General features: G+C 34.3%; 1 protein-coding gene across 1 annotated transcript in view; it reads left to right on the forward strand.

The window, feature by feature from the left end:
- The window catches only part of LOC150107696 (thrombospondin type-1 domain-containing protein 4-like), a 465,880-nt gene that overhangs the window by 113,478 nt on the left and 331,981 nt on the right, over positions 1 to 20,421 (forward strand). The window contains exon 3 of the mRNA XM_090392010.1: positions 6,928 to 7,085. Within this exon, the coding sequence (XP_090248136.1) occupies positions 6,928 to 7,085 (158 nt within the window). The remainder of the gene's footprint in view (positions 1 to 6,927; positions 7,086 to 20,421) is intronic.

The following is a 20,421-nucleotide window of genomic DNA, read 5'->3' on the forward strand; positions in this document are numbered from 1 at the left end:
GAAGTGGCTTGAAAAAGTTTCTTGTATGGTCTTTGGAGCTGGATTGTTATTATTATTATACAGACACCTCCATGGAGTCCAAAGACTCATCGCGGGAGACCCAATCTATGCACACAACCTATCATATACATTTCTTTGAATCTATTAACAGACAAAGCGCTCACAACTGACTCCGGCAAACCATTCCACTCATTCATCACTCTCCCTGCAAAAAATCTAGTCTTCGCACCCCTACTAACCACACTTTTATTCAACTTCCAGAGATGATTCCTTATTCTGGCCCCTCCAGCCAAGTGCTGAAACATTTCCCCTGCATTTATCCTATAAAACTCTTTAAGCAAACTTAAATTTTCTACGATACCCCCCTCTTTTTCTCCTATCAACCAACTTCTGCAATCCTCACCCTCAATCTATCCTCATAGGAATATTCCACAGGCCACTGATCAAGATGATGGTCAAGATGGTCAAGATGGTCACTCGCCTCTGAATCTTCTCCACTGCTTCCTCATCCCCAAGAAACCCAGGGGACCAGACTTTAGCACAGTAATCCAGGGCGTATCAAGGCCTTATAAAGAGGAATAACAATTTCCTTATCTCTACATGTTAATGTGTTCTTCAATAGCCAAGTAATCTTATGGGCTACCTTAGCAATATGTCCTCTAATATTTAACTCTCTGTCTACGACCACCCCCTAAATATCTAACTTCATCTATTTCCTGGAATACAATACCATCAATGTGATATACGTCCTGCTATCTATTTATCACAAAATGCATAACTTTACATTTCTCAACATTAAACTGACATCCGGTAACTTTTGCCCATACTGACAGAGTATTTAAATCGTCTTGCAAACTCTCCATATGACTTAACTATTACTCTACCTAATTTCCCATCATCAGCAAACAACTGAATATTTCCGTTCAGATTATTTCTTTTTCATTTCTGTACAAATTAAACAGCAATGGTCCCAGCTGAACCTTGCGGCACACCACTAGTCACCTGTTTTCGGCTCAATTCTGCCTCGATTATCGAACTCTTAGCCAATTTCACGGTAGCATTATTGTGACTATAACCGATTAAACAAAATACCAATAAAAACGGAAGAAATCTCACGAAAAAAAAAATCTTAATGTAAAATTTTCGTTAAGTGTCATAAGCATCTTCAGTAGAGGATCATAGAACTGCAAATAAAAATAACAGATAATTCTAAAAAGCGGCACCTAATTAGCAAATGTAACATAAAATACGGTAAATAATTTCCTAACTTAAATATATATATATACATAAATAAAGTGAGGAAAGATAAGTAGATTTAATTCTGTCTCCCACAAAAGGGAGAGATAGAGCATCGGATCTGTTCAAGTTGGGACAATGAAACAAGGGTTCACATGTTTCTTTACAAAGACGTTCTAATGAGAAACGACTTTTATGAAAGGCTCTTGTTTTGCTCCAATAAACACTGTTTAGTGGATAACGTGCTCAGCAAGTCCAAACTGTTCAGGCTCCTGATACTTAATACAAGACTTGTGTTCTTCTAGACGAATAAAAGCAGATCTTCTGGTTTGTGAAAAATAAGATTATTTATATTTTGATTACGCGATTAAATTATACGTATTATATTACGTGTAATTTAATCACAATTTAATCATGATTAGTCAAATACATGAAATACTGTGTCTCTTTTTCTGTACTAAAAATATTGCGAAAAACACCTAAAGTTAGACTGAATAACCAGTGTAATAAAAAACCAACCCAATGATTATTACAACAATGTTACAACGGTACTATGATGAGTAATGCGAAATTAGCACCCCCCCCCCCCCAAAAAAAAGCCACAGCATTCATCGAAACCTCATCCTGCTCCACCAGCAACTCAAGCATTCAGGCAACAATTAAAACTACATGCACACACACACACACACACACACACACACACACACACACACACACACAGAGAGAAAGAATTTAAATTACAGTTGCAAAGTTTCCTGTCATTAACTGCAGGATTTTTTCTATATTCTAATGCGTGTACTTTAAACTAATAATGCTTGTAGAAACTAATAAACCATTTTAGGTCTGATGAGACCTTTCAAAGCTAAAACACTACCATTATATTGACATAAACATTATCAGAAATAAAAAATTAATAGAAATATTTATTCGAAAGTAAACAAAAAGACAACACCAAATATTTTTTTACATCTTTTAGTAATATAAGATTTCAGAATATAGTTGATTTTTGTGATACTAAAATGTCATCACTTTTTTTTCTAAATATTCTAAACATATTCTAAACATTCTATATATATATATATATATATATATATATATATATATATATATATATATATATATATATATATATATATATATATATTTAGGGAAGAATTTATATATATATATATATATATATATATATATATATATATATATATATATATATATATATTTAGGGAAGAATTTATATATATATATATATATATATATATATATATATATATATATTTAGGGAAGAATTATATATTTATTTAGGGAAGAATTTATATATATATATATATATATATATTTAGGGAAGAATTATATTGATTTTTTTTCATGCATGAGAACCCTATTAATATCAATTCATTGCGTTTGCTTATTATCCCCCTCCCCCCAATGGTCGCGCTTGCTACTATCTAAAGTGCTTCTGCCTTAATGATAATTTTAATGACATCTAAATGTTTTGTACTGTTTTATTTAGAGGCCATATTTCACTCTTCTTTATGATTTAGGACGGCATTTGGTACTTCTCCAGTCAAAAAGAACTTCGTCTGAATCTAATGGTATCCTCGTTATCAAATGACTTAATTATTTCCCTTTTGCTTCGTACTATCTACTCCTGGAACCTTATTAAGTGTCTTACTGTCACAGTTTTCCTCGTGTTCATTTTTGGTGTTGTTTTAAACGGAGGACTATTTTCATTTGCAAAAAAAACCTGTTCTTGTATGAATGAATGCAAATTAATTCATTAGCCATGCATGTTGCTTGATTTGTGAATAATATTCTCTTAGCTTGCCTTAATTCCATTGCCTAAACTCAATTACGATATTTACCTTTTATTTTTCTTTTGGCATATCAATAGGATCCGTTATATCTTTCTCTGACACTATAGGCCAAAAGTGTTTAAGATGGTTCCCTACGACCTAAAAAATTGTATTATTAGAACAAACGGAACATTTTATACCAGCACAATAGAAACGAAGTGATTTGACAATGTTTAGTCTTGTAAGACTAAAATTATTTAATAAAAAAATTCTTAATTATAAATAGCTTATAAAATAGATGCAAATTAATATTATAATTAAATATTTTTTTTAAAATTTGACAACTCTCTTTAAATTTTGATTAAATTTAAAAAGTATTCCAACATATTTTATTAATTAACATAATATCTATTAATATAATTCTGTACTGTACAATGCATGTTGTATGAGGCAAAGGCAATGAACGAATTGGTCAACAACACGCGAAATCACGTGCTTTATTGTAGATAAATTTTACAACTGTTATACAAGCAAAATAGTTTTCACTTTAAAAACTACAATGATTATAAAAGAGAAGTTAATTTTCCGACATGTAATAATGTAATACTATAAAAGAGAAGTTAATTTTCCGATGTGTAATAATAAACAACTCATCCCACAATACGGATTGATTACCCTATTATCGGAATGGATTCTCCTTCTGTTGACATGCGCAGAAGGGTCACGTATCTGTGGGCCTACTACACCCCATCCATATACCTTCTTCTACAGATAACTGGGAATATGAAAAGCATTCTTGCTTCATCCATCTAGCCAAAAAAAAAAAAAAGTGTGTGATGCGATAGATATTCTTAAATTATGTTAGTTGCAAGTTTCTGGAATGTTTAAATTCTTGTCCTGAACCGTAAAATTGTCATTTTTATAATGCGTTTCCAAAGAGTAAAATACAACAAATTAATAGTGTTCTTCACAGTAAAATCAAATACAACAAATAATATTCTTCTTCTTCCATGATATAGGTATAAGCCTGTTTCGATAAACAAAAGGACTACCTTTCATTGTCTTCCTATATCTCTCTTTCTTTCAGGTTTATATTTAATTACTTCCTTTGTTGGTCTTTTCCATTCATCGTCCATGTTCTCTCCAATTATTTTTCTTTTCTTTTATATTTATTGCGCATATTTAGCTAATTCGTGATTCTTATTTTAAAAGGGGGTATTACTATATTTAATTAATGCTAAGTTAATTTCATCTGCAGGTTTCCCTACTATTCATATCACCTGAAACAGACTTAAAGGAGGCCATTTGCCATTGGTTGCTGAAGTGATTGGTAGTAAACTGCTTGTACAGCAACAAAGGCATTTCAATAGGCATTTGTATTATCGAATCAAGAGAGAGCATGCATTTAAGGGAAAAAAAAAACAAAAAAACTGATGCTTGTAACGCACTGGCTTTTAAACACATTATCGGCTTCTGCATCTACCAGTTCATATATTTTATTTATTTATTTTTTTAATCTATCTTTTATCAAATTCACAGCAATCTCATATTCGGAAGTTATATTTTTATATCAGCATTAGTGCATAAGCAGATAATTCCAAGGATTACAATAGATAATACTCCAAGGATTTGTATTCGTAAAGCAAAGGAAAAAGCGCTTCAGGTTCGAAGATAAAAAAAAAAAGGGTCACGGATTGATTTAAAAAAATCAACTAGTTTATAATCTGACGAATGACACGTAATAAACCTTTGCTCGCCCACACAACAGTCCTCATTTTCTGCAGATATTAACTTCTTATTAGATAACGAAGCATTACACCCAGATGCTTTTAAAAATCCATAATAACAAACGCATTTTACGTAAGTGGGATTTTTTTAAAATACTTGAACTACGCAATGGGAAGTCAGGGTTCATATAAATTCTTTGTATGCTTCGGGATCTTTATTTGAGGCTTTATAATATCATTAACAAGATCTTGGCATGATGTACCACACAGTGAAAAATTATAATACTCGAGTAGAAACTCGAATGTTAGAAATAGAAAACAAAAATGACAGGCCATGTACACAAATGTCACCTCTGCACAGGAAAGGGTAATATTATAATGTTTTGACTGCATCCTTCATCCTACATGTACATCTTTCGGTACCTTCATTAGGAAAGCTGCCAAAGATAAAGGCAAACATATCGTGGGAAGAAAGAACTAACAACACACTTATCATTCATTCTCTCTCTCGATGTGTGTGTGTGTGTGTGTGTGTGTGTGTGTGTGTGTGTGTGTGTGTGTGTGTGTGTGTGTGTGTGTGTGTGTGTGTGTGTGTGTGTGTGTGTGTGTGTGTGTGAATGCATAAAAAGTCAGTGAACTCCACCCAGTTTCACGAACTATATGTTTACATAGCCTAAACGTATTCGAGGTTGTCTTTTTCTTTAATGAACCTTTCTTTCATTCACTTATGGAAAAGATAAGTCACAAATAACATTACCTCCTCTACCCACCCACCCATGATAAACAAATCTTACCTAATGTAACTATTCCGAACTTTTTCAAATGTACGATAGAAGTTTTATTAGTTAGAGATGATAATTTTTTTTATAAAAACTTTGTTATATGCTTCGTTATACCTAAATAGAAAAAACCAGAGGGAAGGAAGAAAATAAGTTTCAATACATTTTAATACATTAATGTGAAAAGATTTTATAAAGCAAAAAATAATAATTTTAAGTAATAAAAATAAAATAAATTAATTAATTAAGAAGTTTCGAAGGAAACGTGAATCAAATTAGTAGAAATAAAATGAATAAATAAATTATTAAAGTAAATGAAATGAACCAAATAAACGGAGGAAATAAATGAAATATATGATTAACGAATTAAAAGCCGATAAGAAGTTTGAGTTACCCGGTCTCATACGGAGGTAGCGAAGTACCAAAATTTCCTCTGAAACTAGGGTATTGCTTTCGTAGCTTGAGTTGATTCGACTATTATAACAACATACCAAAAGAAGAAAACAGCGCTTTAAAATGTTTCGATTATATTTATGCAAATATTGACGATTATATAAATTATGTCATATTATAATTTTGTAAGTTATATATTATATAAAATTTTTGATATTTTTAAAAATGTAACTAAAATATAATTTTTTTTTTCTTGAAAACTTTTCTAACCCCATTTTTAAATTCCAATAATATTACATATAATTAAAATTTGATTGAATAACATAAATTATAATAAGCTATAATTTAATTCCGATTATAAAAATCAAAATATATTATTAATTATTTCGGAATGCAGGTTTTCAAATTAGCAATGTGTTTATTCTGGAAAGTAGTATGGCTATGGTATGCTTATTCAAATATTTATGTTTCACAGATTAGCAATTGATTATGTGTACTTATATCCGAACTGTGTGTGTGTGTGTGTTTGAGACAGAGAGAGGAATTGCACTAATAATATATATTTATATAGGTGATTCTACTATAATTCAGTACAGTGTTGTAAATAAATGTTTTTTGCTAGCAATACGAAGTTAGTGACGAGTACTTTTAATTGTAAAAACGACATATTGTTTGTTTTTTGTTATTTTCTCGCAATTTCTAAAGGTGATCAAATAATTTAATTTTTATTCGATTACTCATTAAAAACAATGAGTTTTCATACCAAGATATGCGCGAAAGCTAAAAAAAATTAACACTTACACACCTAATTACAATTACAAGAAACAAATGCACCTTTAGAGAAACAAAATACAATTTCGTCTGCTTTGAACTATCACGACAACAAAATATATAGCTATCTAATCAACAGGTGTATAATTTTATAGTTTGCAATTATTTGTGATCTTTTTTACACACACACGTATTTTATGAGCTATTAACAACTTCGTAAACTACTTTTAGCTGTATGACCAGTGGCGATTGCAGCGACATGAGGAGCACCAGGATGAGCTGAAAGTGGTAGGGAATTGGGGTCCTTGGTCCAGCTGGTCAGCATGCTCACGAACGTGTGGCCGTGGAGTCTCTATTCAGGATCGTGAATGTCTATATGACCCAAGAAGGTGAGTAGCCTTGTAATGGCTAAGTTAATGAATAGTCAAAGGTGACTTGATGGGGCAACTTGCTTAATTTATACTGCCAGTTTTTTTTTTAAGTTTTTTTTTTATATATATCTCTGCTGAGATGCGTTAATTCTCTCGCTTGAACATTTTTATACGTTAAAATAACCACTTCCAATGTTCATTTACATGCAGAGCACACTCTACTGTGGTCCGACTTTATCTCTAAATTATTTACGCCGCATAGCTCTGTACTCAGATAACCTCCCCTCCTCTTGTCCTCATTAAAAAAAAAAATCTCTTTTATATGCCAGAAGTAAGACTTTGAGACCCACCAAAACACATATCTGCTGAATCATTTATTGAAATCATGACAAAGATAATAATCTAATACTTAATCATAAATCATAGTTTAAATTAAGATGTGTTCTTTTATTTTATTATGATCAATAGTTAAAATTAAATAAAAAAAACTTTAATTGGTAACTCATGTTGTTGTTATATAAAATGTTATATAAAATATTGACACCATCAAGTAATAGGAATAGATATATTTTATTTTGATTTTTTAAAAGATTGGAAATATAGTACGGACATATTTTTGCTATGAAAAAATTCATTGGGTTTAATTCCGAATTTCAAAGGATATCTTTCTTTTATTATTATTATTATTATTATTATTATTTCTGTTTCCCCCTCTCCAAGTAAAGGTATTACTTGGACTGGAAAGATTTCACGGCGAACATTGTTTGCCAGTTGTTCTATGAGGCAATCACAAAACGCAACTACCCCTCATTTCGTTTTTAAGATGCTAAGTTTCTTGAGAAAGTTCCCCTGCTAAGGTAATAACTACTGGAATGCTATTGTGCAATGGAGTGGTTTATATTCACATTTTCCAGTAGCAATATGTGCGTTTAAAAAACCCCATGCTCAAGTGATATTTTTATGTAACTTTTACAGAGCGATTCACATTTAGACATTTGTATATAAGCTCCCCCTGGTGGACGGTACATTGAAGACTATATCCTAGTGAGGTTCATCTTTCCTCTCTGTTTTAAGAACTCAATATTTTTTTTCGATCATAGTAGATGGTTTATTGTACTCACACATGAACTTATATATTATCCAGTGATGGTATTTAAACACTTTTACATGCAAATTGTCTGAAATTTAGTTACGGATAAAGTGCAACACTTTATACTTCCAAACACATTTCCACATTATGTATAAATAATATTGATTGTGATCACTCAGTTGAATGCTATACCTGAGCTGCATATAATGAAAAAGTTCTAAACTAATCTTATTTTAAAATGAATTTTGCTTACTAGTTAGCTTTTGAGACGAAGGAATCTACAGTAGATTAATTTTCAAAATATTGAAAAATTATAATTAAAATGTAAATGGGGATAAAAATGAAAACTTGAAGAAACAGAATAGCCTTTGACGTATGCAAAGAAGCCTACATATTTCTTATTTCTTTTGTAGTCTAGGTTTTCTTCTTCTTTTTTTTTTGTGAAAAGTTAAAATGGGAACCATACAAATATAATAATTGGAACAGTTTTTTGCACTACTTTCTTTTAATATGATATTTTGAGGAATTCCTCTTTCTCCTCATGATTCAAGATTAGACTTAGACTGTCTTGCAGTTTTAGCGACTTAAACTCATTTATCAATATCACTGATTTAGGACAAACACCAACCTTCATTGATTCCAGATATACGCAAAAGAATGTTATGGGTTCTAGTTTAATTGTCGAATAGATGAACTTTTTCTAGGATTTATTTTTCTTATCCATTTCCTTGGTTTTTTTTTTAATTTTTTTATTTTTTTTTATCACAAAATTTTTTTTTTTGCCCCAAAATTCGTATTTTTAACATCAATCAAGAAAAATATAAACAAACTTCTCTAATTGTATTAGGTGAAGAGTACAAAATGATGTTAAACATATTGCACCTTTTTTTTTTTTTTTTTTTTTTGGCTAGATGGGTGAAGCAAGAATGCTTTTCGTATTCCCCGTTATCTGTAGAAGAAAATGTATGGATGGATAATATAGAGCTATAAGCTCTGATCATGGCAGAAGGGTAAGAGCAATAGCCGAGCCTCAGTTAAAACTTCATTGGTTACAGCATTGCCATCCATTACCCTCCCTGGATACCATTTTATTAGTCACCTCGCACGACATGCATGGGCTACAGTGGGATTATTCTTATCCCGGCCACCACATGGGATTGTTGTTTTTCCATCCTTATCATCCATAAATCAACAAATTACCGGTAGAAATGGAATAAGAAAAGGTGTTTAAAAGGTTTATTTATCTATTTATTTCAAATTTTCCAAAGTGTCAAGTTCTTTTTATTTTGCTATGAAGATTAAAATTTGCAGTAATTTTATAGATAAAATTATTGAAAATTGTTATCATATTGTATTGACTATTGCATTTTAATGACATAATTTCTAAAGGATGAGCTGAAACTAATCTTGCTTATTATTATTTTTTTCCTGCGCAACAAGGCTTTGTTGATGTGTAATATAAACTAGACTCATTCGTTACACTTCCCCACACTGCTGTGAAGTGTTTTCATAATGAGAAGTATCTATTATATATATATATATATAAAGGTGAAAAAATATTAGATAAAATGACTTTGCAGCGATTGGGATTCAAGGATTTAACTAATATAAATTGTTTGTGGGAATGAGTTTTAGACATTGACATTGTTTGACACAAGCGATGCGCTACAGAATCATCTCTGTTATCTGGATCCTGAATGATGTAATGCATTTATATTCATACCTTTTGGCATGGCTATTAATTCTGAGCGCCACGTTAAAACTATTCAAAAATTGAATAAGTTGATTCAAAGTAGACTAAAATTTCATTGGAACACAACTGCCTTGTACGTTTCAGTTATACTGGGTGGGAACTTCACGTGAACTTAAACTTGTCATTAACTGAGTAAAGTTACTATATTTTTAACCCACAATATTTCATTGCTGAACTAACTCTTAAATGAGTTATTTATTTCTTATTATGAAGTCGTCTAGAAATTCTGAAATATTTCAAAACATTTATTTTAAATAAAATTATTTTATTAAATCTTATAAAAATAAATAAATCCATTGATTTTTATTAAATTAATGAAATAAAAATTTCATTCAATTTCTTAAATGTAATATTTAATACCTGTACAAGCACGCACACAACTAGCCACCCACCCACACAAATGTCCTTTTATTACTACTTGTAAAACACATTTCATAGATACATTGCTTACTTGATTGAATAATATATTTATTAACATCAATGTCTACCTCTTTGTTGAAACGTATTAATTTTTGTTAGAATGCATTTAAATTTTCCATCACAAGAATAAATGTTGATCAAAACCAATGGATCACCAAAGCACATGTATAGTTGCATCTGGTCTTGAAGATAATCAAACACTAAGGAAAATACTAAAGGAAATAATTTGGCTGTATCATCATATTTTATTGGAACTAAGAACTGGCTCAAAAAATGAATTTATAATTCAGTTAATAATGTCTTTCCTGAAGTCTACCACTCTGATCCCATTTATTATTTATAACAGTTGCCAAACAGGTAACGTTAATGGCCATCACTTTTCATAGCCTATCACTCACTATAACGGGGAACTCCTCTTAAAAATTATAATATAATATAACAGGCCTTTCGTGCAAGCGCCAAAGACAAATTTGACAAGTCCTTATCCTTATAAGGACTGGCTTAAAGGGGCGAAGCAAAAATGCTTTTCATCTTCCCCGTTATCTGTAGAGGACAGTGTAGGTATAAGGTGTTATTGAGCTATTAAAGCTCTGATCATGGCAGGAGGGTAACAGCAATAGCCGAGCCTCAGTTAGAGCTTCATTAGCTACAGCATTGCCATCAATTGCCCTCCAAGGGTATTGGATTGAATCCACCAATCATATTTCTCTTCCAAATTTGACAATATTATTTCAATCTTTTCTTTTGTAGATAACATTTGGTGTTGTAAAAAATGCTGTTTTATTTTATTTTTTATTTTATAAATATTCCAAAAATTAATATATTTCATGACTGTTTTATGATTTATTTTTGCTTTAATAAAGATTTATCTAATTGACCATAATTTTTGTTTAAAAACATTCCTTTGATTTTTTTATATAGTGGACTGCAGTATATAAAACACTCAACTTCTGTAGAAAATCTCTCGTTTTTTTTTTTTTTTAATATATATATTAAAATGAAGAGCACCTCATAATTTTCGCATTTAATTGTGTAAACTAAATTCAGGGTATTCGTTAATAAGAATTTCTAAAAAAAAAAACATACTTTATGTAAGGAATCCATACTTAAAGTAATTCTGGGGTTAAAGGAAGGGAAAAAAGTGCGTTTACTTTAGGCAGACAGTGTGTTAAAAAATAAAACTTTGACGTATAGAAGAATATTGCAATTCTAGGTCACAAGGTTAAAGTTCGCACTACACGTTAAAAAAAAAAAAAAGAAAAAAAACGGGGGGGAAAAAGTGCAGCGTTTAGAAGCGCCTCTAAGAGCAGCTGCAAGAATACCGGAAATGCTCACCCCACAAGCGTCTATGCAGGGAAAAGATAATTAGCTTCACAGAATCTTGTCATATTAATGTCGGATGACGATTTGAATAGCTAACTAAACTGCTACAGCCACCACTTAGGGAGACCATGTTTAATAAACATGGTTCCTAGAAGCTAAGCCGCATAACTGTTGACCCGCTTAATCCAATGTTTTTATTTATTATTCTTTGTGGTGTGGTAACTTTCTGACCACTAAATATCATTTAAAACTGATAAAAACATTACTTCATCTTTCAGGAATTAAAAAAAAATTAACACTGTTACTTCTTCTAGAAAATCAATTTTCTGAAAATTCACACAAAGAATTGCAAGAACTTACACAACTCTTTACACTGCAGAGGTCGCGGCTGATCTGACAGATACAAACAAATTGTTAATATTAATATTCTTACATATGTCCAGCGTATAGCTTGGAGGTCATGAGTAGCTGTGCCTACATATATTACGAGTGATATTCCACACTGTTTATGCGGTCAGTTTTGGTTACACGTGTTATGTAGAGGTGTGTGATATTTCATAGTAAATTGTATCTGAAAGATACCGCGCCGTCCGATGTCAGTATAGTATTGGTTTAGTTATTTATTTACCGCTGAAAATGGCTGGAAAAATATATCGATTAGATAATCCATCACATGTTGAAGAGATTCAGCGATTTTGTTACTCGAGTCCGATGAATGAGAAAAAGAGGTGTGCGATATTTCATAGTAAATTGTATCTGAGAGATACCGCGACCTCCGCTGTCAGTATAGTATTGATGAGAATGATAGAGTCGAATGTGAAAGTGATATTTGATAATTTGTATTTGGGAATAATTGTAATTTCTAGATTGTAACTGAAATAAAATGTATTTGCATTTTTTTTAAAAGTCTTATCGCATAATACTAATGAATATACTAGCAACGAATATCTCTCACACAATTTTATCGACCGCGACCTACGTCCTTATAAGGACTGGCTTAAAGGAGCGAAGCAAGAATGCTTTTCATCTTCCCAGTTATCTGTAGAGGACTGTGCAGAAATAAGTGTTATTGAGCTATTAAAGCTCTGATCATGGCAGGAGAGCAACAGCAATAGCCGAGCCTCAGTTAGAACCTCATTGGCAACAGCAAGGCCATCCATTACCCTCCAAAGGTAAAAGGTAAAGACGTCTCTAAAAATTCGGACGATCCCTAGGTCACTCAATCGTGGGCGAAAGATCGTCCATCTCAGCGTTGGCTTTCCACCCACCACCAAGCAGAACCGCTCATATTCCGAAGAAAAGCATTCACCGACAAAGCCCCCTCACCGGAGAATCAAATTGCTCCCTTAAGGTAAAAACCTTAAGGAGCGTACTCATAACTCTCGAATCTCAGCGCCCAAAGAGGGTAACAGCAACAGCCGAACCTCAGTTAAACTTCATTGGTACAGCATTGCCATCCATTACCCTTCATAAAAATATTAAGAAAAGCTACCACAACAAGTATTGCCATAGTTAAAGGTAAAGCCGTCTCTAAAAATTCGGACGATCCCTAGGCCACTCAATCGTGAGCTAGAGACCGTCCATCTCAGCGTTGGCTCCACTCAGTGATGGCCTTCCACCCACACGCCACCACCGAGCAGAACCGCTCAAATTCCGAAGAAAATCATTCACCGACAAAGCCCCTCAGCAGGCCGTGCCGGAGAACACTTTCTCCGGAGACTCAAATTGCTCCCTTAAGGCAAAAACCTTAAGAGAGCGAACTTAAAAACTCATCACCCAAGGGGGTAACAGCAACAAGCGAACCTGAGTTAAACTTCATTGGTACAGCATTATCATCCATTACCCTTCATAAAATTATTAAGAAAAGCTATATCAACAAGTATTAATTAATCACTGCATCTCACGGTCGATCAATCCCCACAAACTACGTCCTTATTCTTATAAGGACTGGCTTAAAGGGGCGAAGCAAGAATGCTTTTCATCTCAATCCCCACAAACTACGTCCTTATCCTTATAAGGACTGGCTTAAACGGGCGAAGCAAGAATGCTTTTCATCTTCCCCGTTATCTGTAGAGGACAGTGTAGGAATAAGGTGTTATTGGGCTATTAAAGCTCTGATCATGGCAGGAGTGTAACAGCAATAGTCGAGCCTCAGTTAGAACTTCATTGGCTACAGCATTGCCATCCACTACCCTCCAAGGGTATTGGATTGAATGAATCAATCACCGACTATGTAAGTAAAGGTGAAATCTCAAAAATACGTACGATCTCTAGGCCACTCCATAGTGGGCGAAAGACCGTCCTAATCTCAGCGTTGGTTCCACTCAGTGACGGGCTCCCCGACCACTGAGCAGAACCGCTCACATTCCGAGGAAAATAATTCACCGGCAAGCACCCCTCAGCGGGCCGTGCCGGAGAACACTTTCCCCGGAGACTCAAAGTGCTCCCTTAGGGCAAAACCTAAGAGAGCGAACTCATTTACCCAGGATAACAACAACAGCCGACCTCAGTTAAATTTCATTGGTTCAGCATTGCCATCCGTTACCCTATATGGACATTTCAAAAAAAATCGATCACCGTATGTGTAAGTAAAGGTTATATCTGAAAAATATCGGACGATCTCTAGGCCACTCCATAGTGGGCGAAGGACCGTCCAAATCTCCGCGTTGGTTCTACTCAGTGAAACTCGAGTACCGAGCAGAACCGCTCATATTCCGAAGAAAATAATTCACCGGCAAGTACCCCTCAGCGGGCCGTGCCGGAGAACACCTTCCCCGGTATCTCAAAGTGCTCCCTTAGGGCAAAACCTAAGAGAGCGAACTCATTAACCCAGGATAACAGCAACAGCCGAACCTCAGTTAAACTTCATTGGTTCAGCATTGCCATCCATAACCCTATATGGGCATCTCATATAAAATCGATCACCGTATCTGTAAGTAAAGGTGATATCTCAAAAATATCGGACGATCTCTAGGCCACTCATTCGTGGGCGAAAGACCGTCCAAATCTCAGCGTTGGTTCTACTCAGTGAAACTCGAGTACCGAGCAGAACCGCTCATATTCCGAGGAAAATAATTCACCGGCAAATACCCCTCAGCGGGCCGTGCCGGAGAACACTTTCCCCGGAGACTCAAAGTGCTCCCTTAGGGCAAAACCTAAGAGAGCGAACTCATTTACCCAGGATAACAGCAACAGCCGAACCTCAGTTAAACTTCATTGGTTCAGCATTGCCATCCGTTACCCTATATATGGGCATCTCATATATAAAATCAATCGACTATGTAAGTAAAGGTTCTATCTCAAAAATATGGACGATCTCTAGGCCACTCATTCGTGGGCGAAAGACCGTCCAAATCTCAGCGTTGGTTCTACTCAGTGAAACTCGAGTACCGAGCAGAACCGCTCATATTCCGAGGAAAATAATTCACCGGCAAATACCCCTCAGCGGGCCGTGCCGGAGAACACTTTCCCCGGAGACTCAAAGTGCTCCCTTAGGGCAAAACCTAAGAGAGCGAACTCATTTACCCAGGATAACAGCAACAGCCGAACCTCAGTTAAACTTCATTGGTTCAGCATTGCCATCCGTTACCCTATATGGGCATCTCATATAAAATCAATCACCGACTATGTAAGTAAAGGTGAAATCTCAAAAATACGGACGATCTCTAGGCCACTCATTCGTGGGCGAAAGACCGTCCAAATCTCCGCGTTGGTTCTACTCAGTGAAACTCGAGTACCGAGCAGAACCGCTCATATTCCGAAGAAAATAATTCACCGGCAAGTACCCCTCAGCGGGCCGTGCCGGAGAACACTTTCCCCGGTATCTCAAAGTGCTCCCTTAGGGCAAAACCTAAGAGAGCGAACTCATTAACCCAGCATAACAGCAACAGCCGAACCTCAGTTAAACTTCATTGGTTCAGCATTGCCATCCGTTACCCTATATGGGCATCTCATATAAAATCAATCTACCGACTATGTAAGTAAAGGTGAAATCTCAAAAATACGGACGATCTCTAGGCCACTCCATAGTGGGCGAAAGACCGTCCTAAACTCAGCGTTGGTTCCACTCAGTGACGGGCTCCCCGACCACTGAGCAGAACCGCTCAAATTCCGAGGAAAATAATTCACCGACAAAGCCCCTCAGCGGGCCGTGCCGGAGAACACTTTCCCCGGAGAAAACCTTAAGAGAGCGGACTCAAAAACTCCTCGCCCAAAGGTAGCAGCAACAGCCGAACCTCAGTTAAACTTCATTGGTACAGCTTTGCGTTGCTATCCATCACCCCCAAGGGCATTAATGAACCAATCGACTATGTAAGTAAAGGTTCTATCTCAAAAATATGGATATGGACGATCTCTAGGCCACTCATTCGTGGGCGAAAGACCGTCCAAATCTCAGCGTTGGTTCTACTCAGTGAAACTCGATTACCGAGCAGAACCGCTCAAATTCCGAGGAAAATAATTCACCGACAAAGCCCCTCAGCGGGCCGTGCCGGAGAACACTCTCCCCGGAGACTCAAAGTGCTCCCTTAAGGTAAAAACCTTAAGAGAGCGGACTCAAAAACTCATCGCCCAAGTGGGTAAGAGCAACAGCCGGACCTCAGTTAAACTTCATTGGTACAGCTTTGCGTTGCTATCCATCACCCCCACGGGCATTAATGAACCAATCTACCGCATCTCACGGTTGATTGTTCTTCATGCCTCCACAAACTACGTAGGGTTAAAATAATTATTTAAAATTATTTTTCTGTATAATATAAAGGTGTAGGAAATTTTATTTTATTATCTTTATTTATAACTAACTAAATCAAAATAAAATTTCATAAAAATATTAATAAACGTAACGACAACAGAACTTTTTATCAAATCCCATTTTAGTAAATTTTATTAATGATATCTGAAAAAAAACTTGAAATATATGCATCGAACCACATAAAAGTTTCATTTTTTTCCCTTTCTTTTTTCTTTCCTTTTTTTTTTTTTAAAAAAAAGACATCGGTGAGATAAAGATACATATAATTGTTCTGCTCGTAAGCAGCAGATATCGAAACAGCAAAAGTAAATTATATTCGCGTTAAAAGGGTGTTTTTAATTACCATAATTTATACCAAAATAAAAGTTTATTCGCTTTCTCCTTCAGTTTCTACTGGTTTCGTTTCGGTAGGTACAACAGAAGACAAGATTATTTATGAAACTCTATATGACGGATCCAAATTCCTAGCTAGAGATATATTGCTTTTGTATCTTCATTTACATTTTATGAGCGACTGAATGGCAGGTTCCTCTCAATTTCTAAAAAATATTCCTGATATAATTCCCACAATGCATCTATAAATTATTTTACGTCTTGTAGATGCTCCAATTAGGTCTTCAATGACAGAGAAAGTTGAATAAATTATATAACAACTAGATTTTCATTTTAAAAAAATTTAAAAATGCATTATTTCTATTAATATAAAATACTTTAATACCAATATTAATTCATTTCAAAATTTTAAAATTATTAAAAACAATATTGCAAAAAACATTTTAATAATTCTAACACCATCTTTAAAAATTCCTAAGATAAAATATAGAAGCGTACTGTTTAATGCTGATTACGAAGGAATTTAAAACAATCGACCGTGAGATGCGCTGATTAATACCCTTGGAGGGTAATGGATGACTGAGGCTCAGCTATTGCTGTTACCCTCCTGCCATGATCAGAGCTTTAATAGCTCAATAACACCATATCCCTACACTGTCCTCTACAGATATCGGGGAAGATGAAAAGCATGCTTCCTTCGCCCTTTAGGACTACTTACGAAACAGAAAAATTTCCATCTGATATAGTTGAGTTGTTCAAGTTTGTTATTGCATCAGGTTACTTCACCTGGAAAGGTCAAATTTACAAGCAAGAATATGGAACAGCAATAGGATCTCCTTTATCACCAAACCTAGCAAACTTGTTTCTAGAACACGTTGAGGAAAAAATATTCACTTTTGTTCCCAAACCAAAAATTTGGTTAAGATATGTCGACGACGTATTTGCAGTCTGGGATCATCCCGAACATGAATAACAACTGTTTCTAAATAAAATTAACCTTCTTCATCATCGCATCAACTTTACGTTAGAAAAAGAATCTCCACAGGGTATCTCCTTTTTGGATTTACTCATTCAAAGAAAAGAAGACGGTTCCATCCCCACGTCTGTCTATCGCAAGTCTACATTTTCAGGTCGCTACATTCACAATTCTTCCGCTCATCATCCATCTCAAAATTTGGCATTATTAAATCACTAGTTTCCAGAGCACACAAATTCTGCTCCTCTGAAGAATCTCTAAACCAAGAATTAGAAGTAATCAAAAATACAGCCATCCTAAATGGATATAATCCTAAAACAACTCAAAAAATCATCAGTCACTTTCCCACACATCAAACCAGACAAGAAGTCCATAGGATTCCCATACCTTACGTCAAAGGCATCTCCGAACGTCTTTCTAAAATTATGAAGAAATACAATTTTGCCACTACTTACAAACCTATCAACCAAATTTACAACTGGTTACCTTCTCCTAAGGACAAACTCTCACCTTTGATGTTACCTGGCGTTTATGAGATTCCATGCTCATGCAAATTATCTTACTTTGGACAGACAGGTAGGTCTGTTCAGAAACACATCTCTGAACATCAAGACCACATTCGTCTTTTTAAACCGCAGAAATCTGGCCTCTCTCAACACGGAATTGAAAATCCAAGCCATAGGATTCATTGGGAAAAGTCTACACTTTTACATAGATCTTTATATAAACATGAACGTTTATACAAAGAAAGTTCTGAAGCCCTACTACACAGACCAAATTTAAACCCCAACGATGTTCTTACTATTCCTAAAGTATGGGAAATTGCCATACAAAATTGCGTAAAATAATTATTATTAGTTTTTTTTTTTTACTTCTGTAACACGTTACGCACGTTAAATTCGCTCTTCTCGTCTAAGATTCGAAGATATTTTATTTACATTTTAAAATAATTTTTATTTGAAATTTCATTCCATCATTTTCATGTGAATCCCGTCCAAGAATGGTTGCAAACTCCATAGTAAACTCAAGGTTAGATAATCCAGATTCCCCTCATCTAGTGACCAAACATGGAACCCTTTCAAGCCATTTCAGACCTTGAAATAGCAGGGTAGTGTTCTTACACCGACCAATGAAATCATCTACTAATTAAAGACAAACATTTATGCCTCGGTGAGGATTCCAATCCACACTAAAGTAACCTATAACTAAGAACAGAATATAAAGCTCAAATGCTTCAATTTGTCTTATTTAATTAATTAATATTCAGGATATTATACATCCATCAATATTTTATAGCTAAATGGAAATGAAATGTAAATAAATAATAAAAAAGGGAATAGCACATGGACATCTGCAGAAAATGTTCCGGAGGGGGGGGGGGGTGCAAAGCAAAATTTTCCAGGAAGTGGCAAAGCAAAGCTTGGAGACGAATAATTACATCAATACATAAATGATTTAATTTTTTTTTTCACACGTAGATCCGGGGGGGGGGACAAGTGCCTCATTTGCAGCCCTCTGCGGACCCCATGCTGGACAGTGTCCTTGTCTTTAAATAGTGCAAGCCATGGCAACTCCAATAATGAAAGTCAGATTGTCACCAACTCTCTGATAAACCTCGAATCTTTTTAATTTTTATTTCTATTTGCTATAAAATATTACTGGATTTATAATGTCTTCAATGTCAGTAACTATTTTTAAATTTTGAAACAACTTATAAAGTTTTGAAACGTTTTATGATTATAAAACATGGATGGATCTATAATATATTAAATATCAGTACCCATTTTTTTTTTCTTAAATTATTTTTTTCTTAAATTCCAGGGAAACCATTCCTATGAAACAAGAATGGTTTCCCTGGAAACCTTTCAAGTTTATTTTTTCCTATTTAGTTATAAAATATTTTGATGGATATATAATATCTTAAATCGTAAATTACAGAGATGGGAAGAATATGTAAGTAAACTTTATGAAGACAGGGAAAGAGGAGAAAATCAAAGGAAAGAACATAGTGGGCAGAGACTGTTCATCATGAGGGAGGAATTGAATCTAGCAATTCAAAAGATGAAAGAAGGAAAATTACCTGGAATAGATGGTATACAGACAGAACTTATAAGGAATATAGGTGAAAAGGGTATGGAAGTGTTATGGCAAATTATTAACGGAATTTATGAAGGACAAGAATTACCAGAGGAGTTTAGAAGATCAATTTTTATCCCCATTCCAAAAAAGACGGGAGTTTTAGACTGTAATAATTTTAGAACGATAAGTCTTATAACTCACACAGCAAAAATTCTGGTGCAAATAATTTTAGAGAGAATTAGGAAGAAAATAGAAAAAGAAATGAATGAGGAACGGTTTGGATTCAGAACCAACAGAGGAACTAGAGAGGCTATAACTTGTCTAAGAATTATTGGGGAGAAAACACTAAACCATGGTGGAAATTTTTTTGGGGGATTTCTAGATTTTGAAAAGGTATTTGATACAGTGAAACATGAAAGGCTTTTTGACATTCTAGAAAATATTGATATTGACTCTTATGACTTGGAAATTTTAAAGAGACCATATTGGTCCCAAATAGCGTCAGTATGTGTAAATGGAGAAGAAACAGGAGAATTCCCGGTATATAGAGGAGTTAGACAAGGATGCAAGTTATCACCATTATTGTTTAACCTTTATAGTGAACAGATGCTTAGAGAGGCACTTGAAGAT

This window comes from Typopeltis vanoorti, chromosome 4 (genome assembly GCF_054136105.1).
Source record: "Typopeltis vanoorti isolate ZY-2024b chromosome 4, IOZ_Tvanoo_1.0, whole genome shotgun sequence".
Taxonomy (NCBI): domain Eukaryota; kingdom Metazoa; phylum Arthropoda; class Arachnida; order Uropygi; family Thelyphonidae; genus Typopeltis; species Typopeltis vanoorti.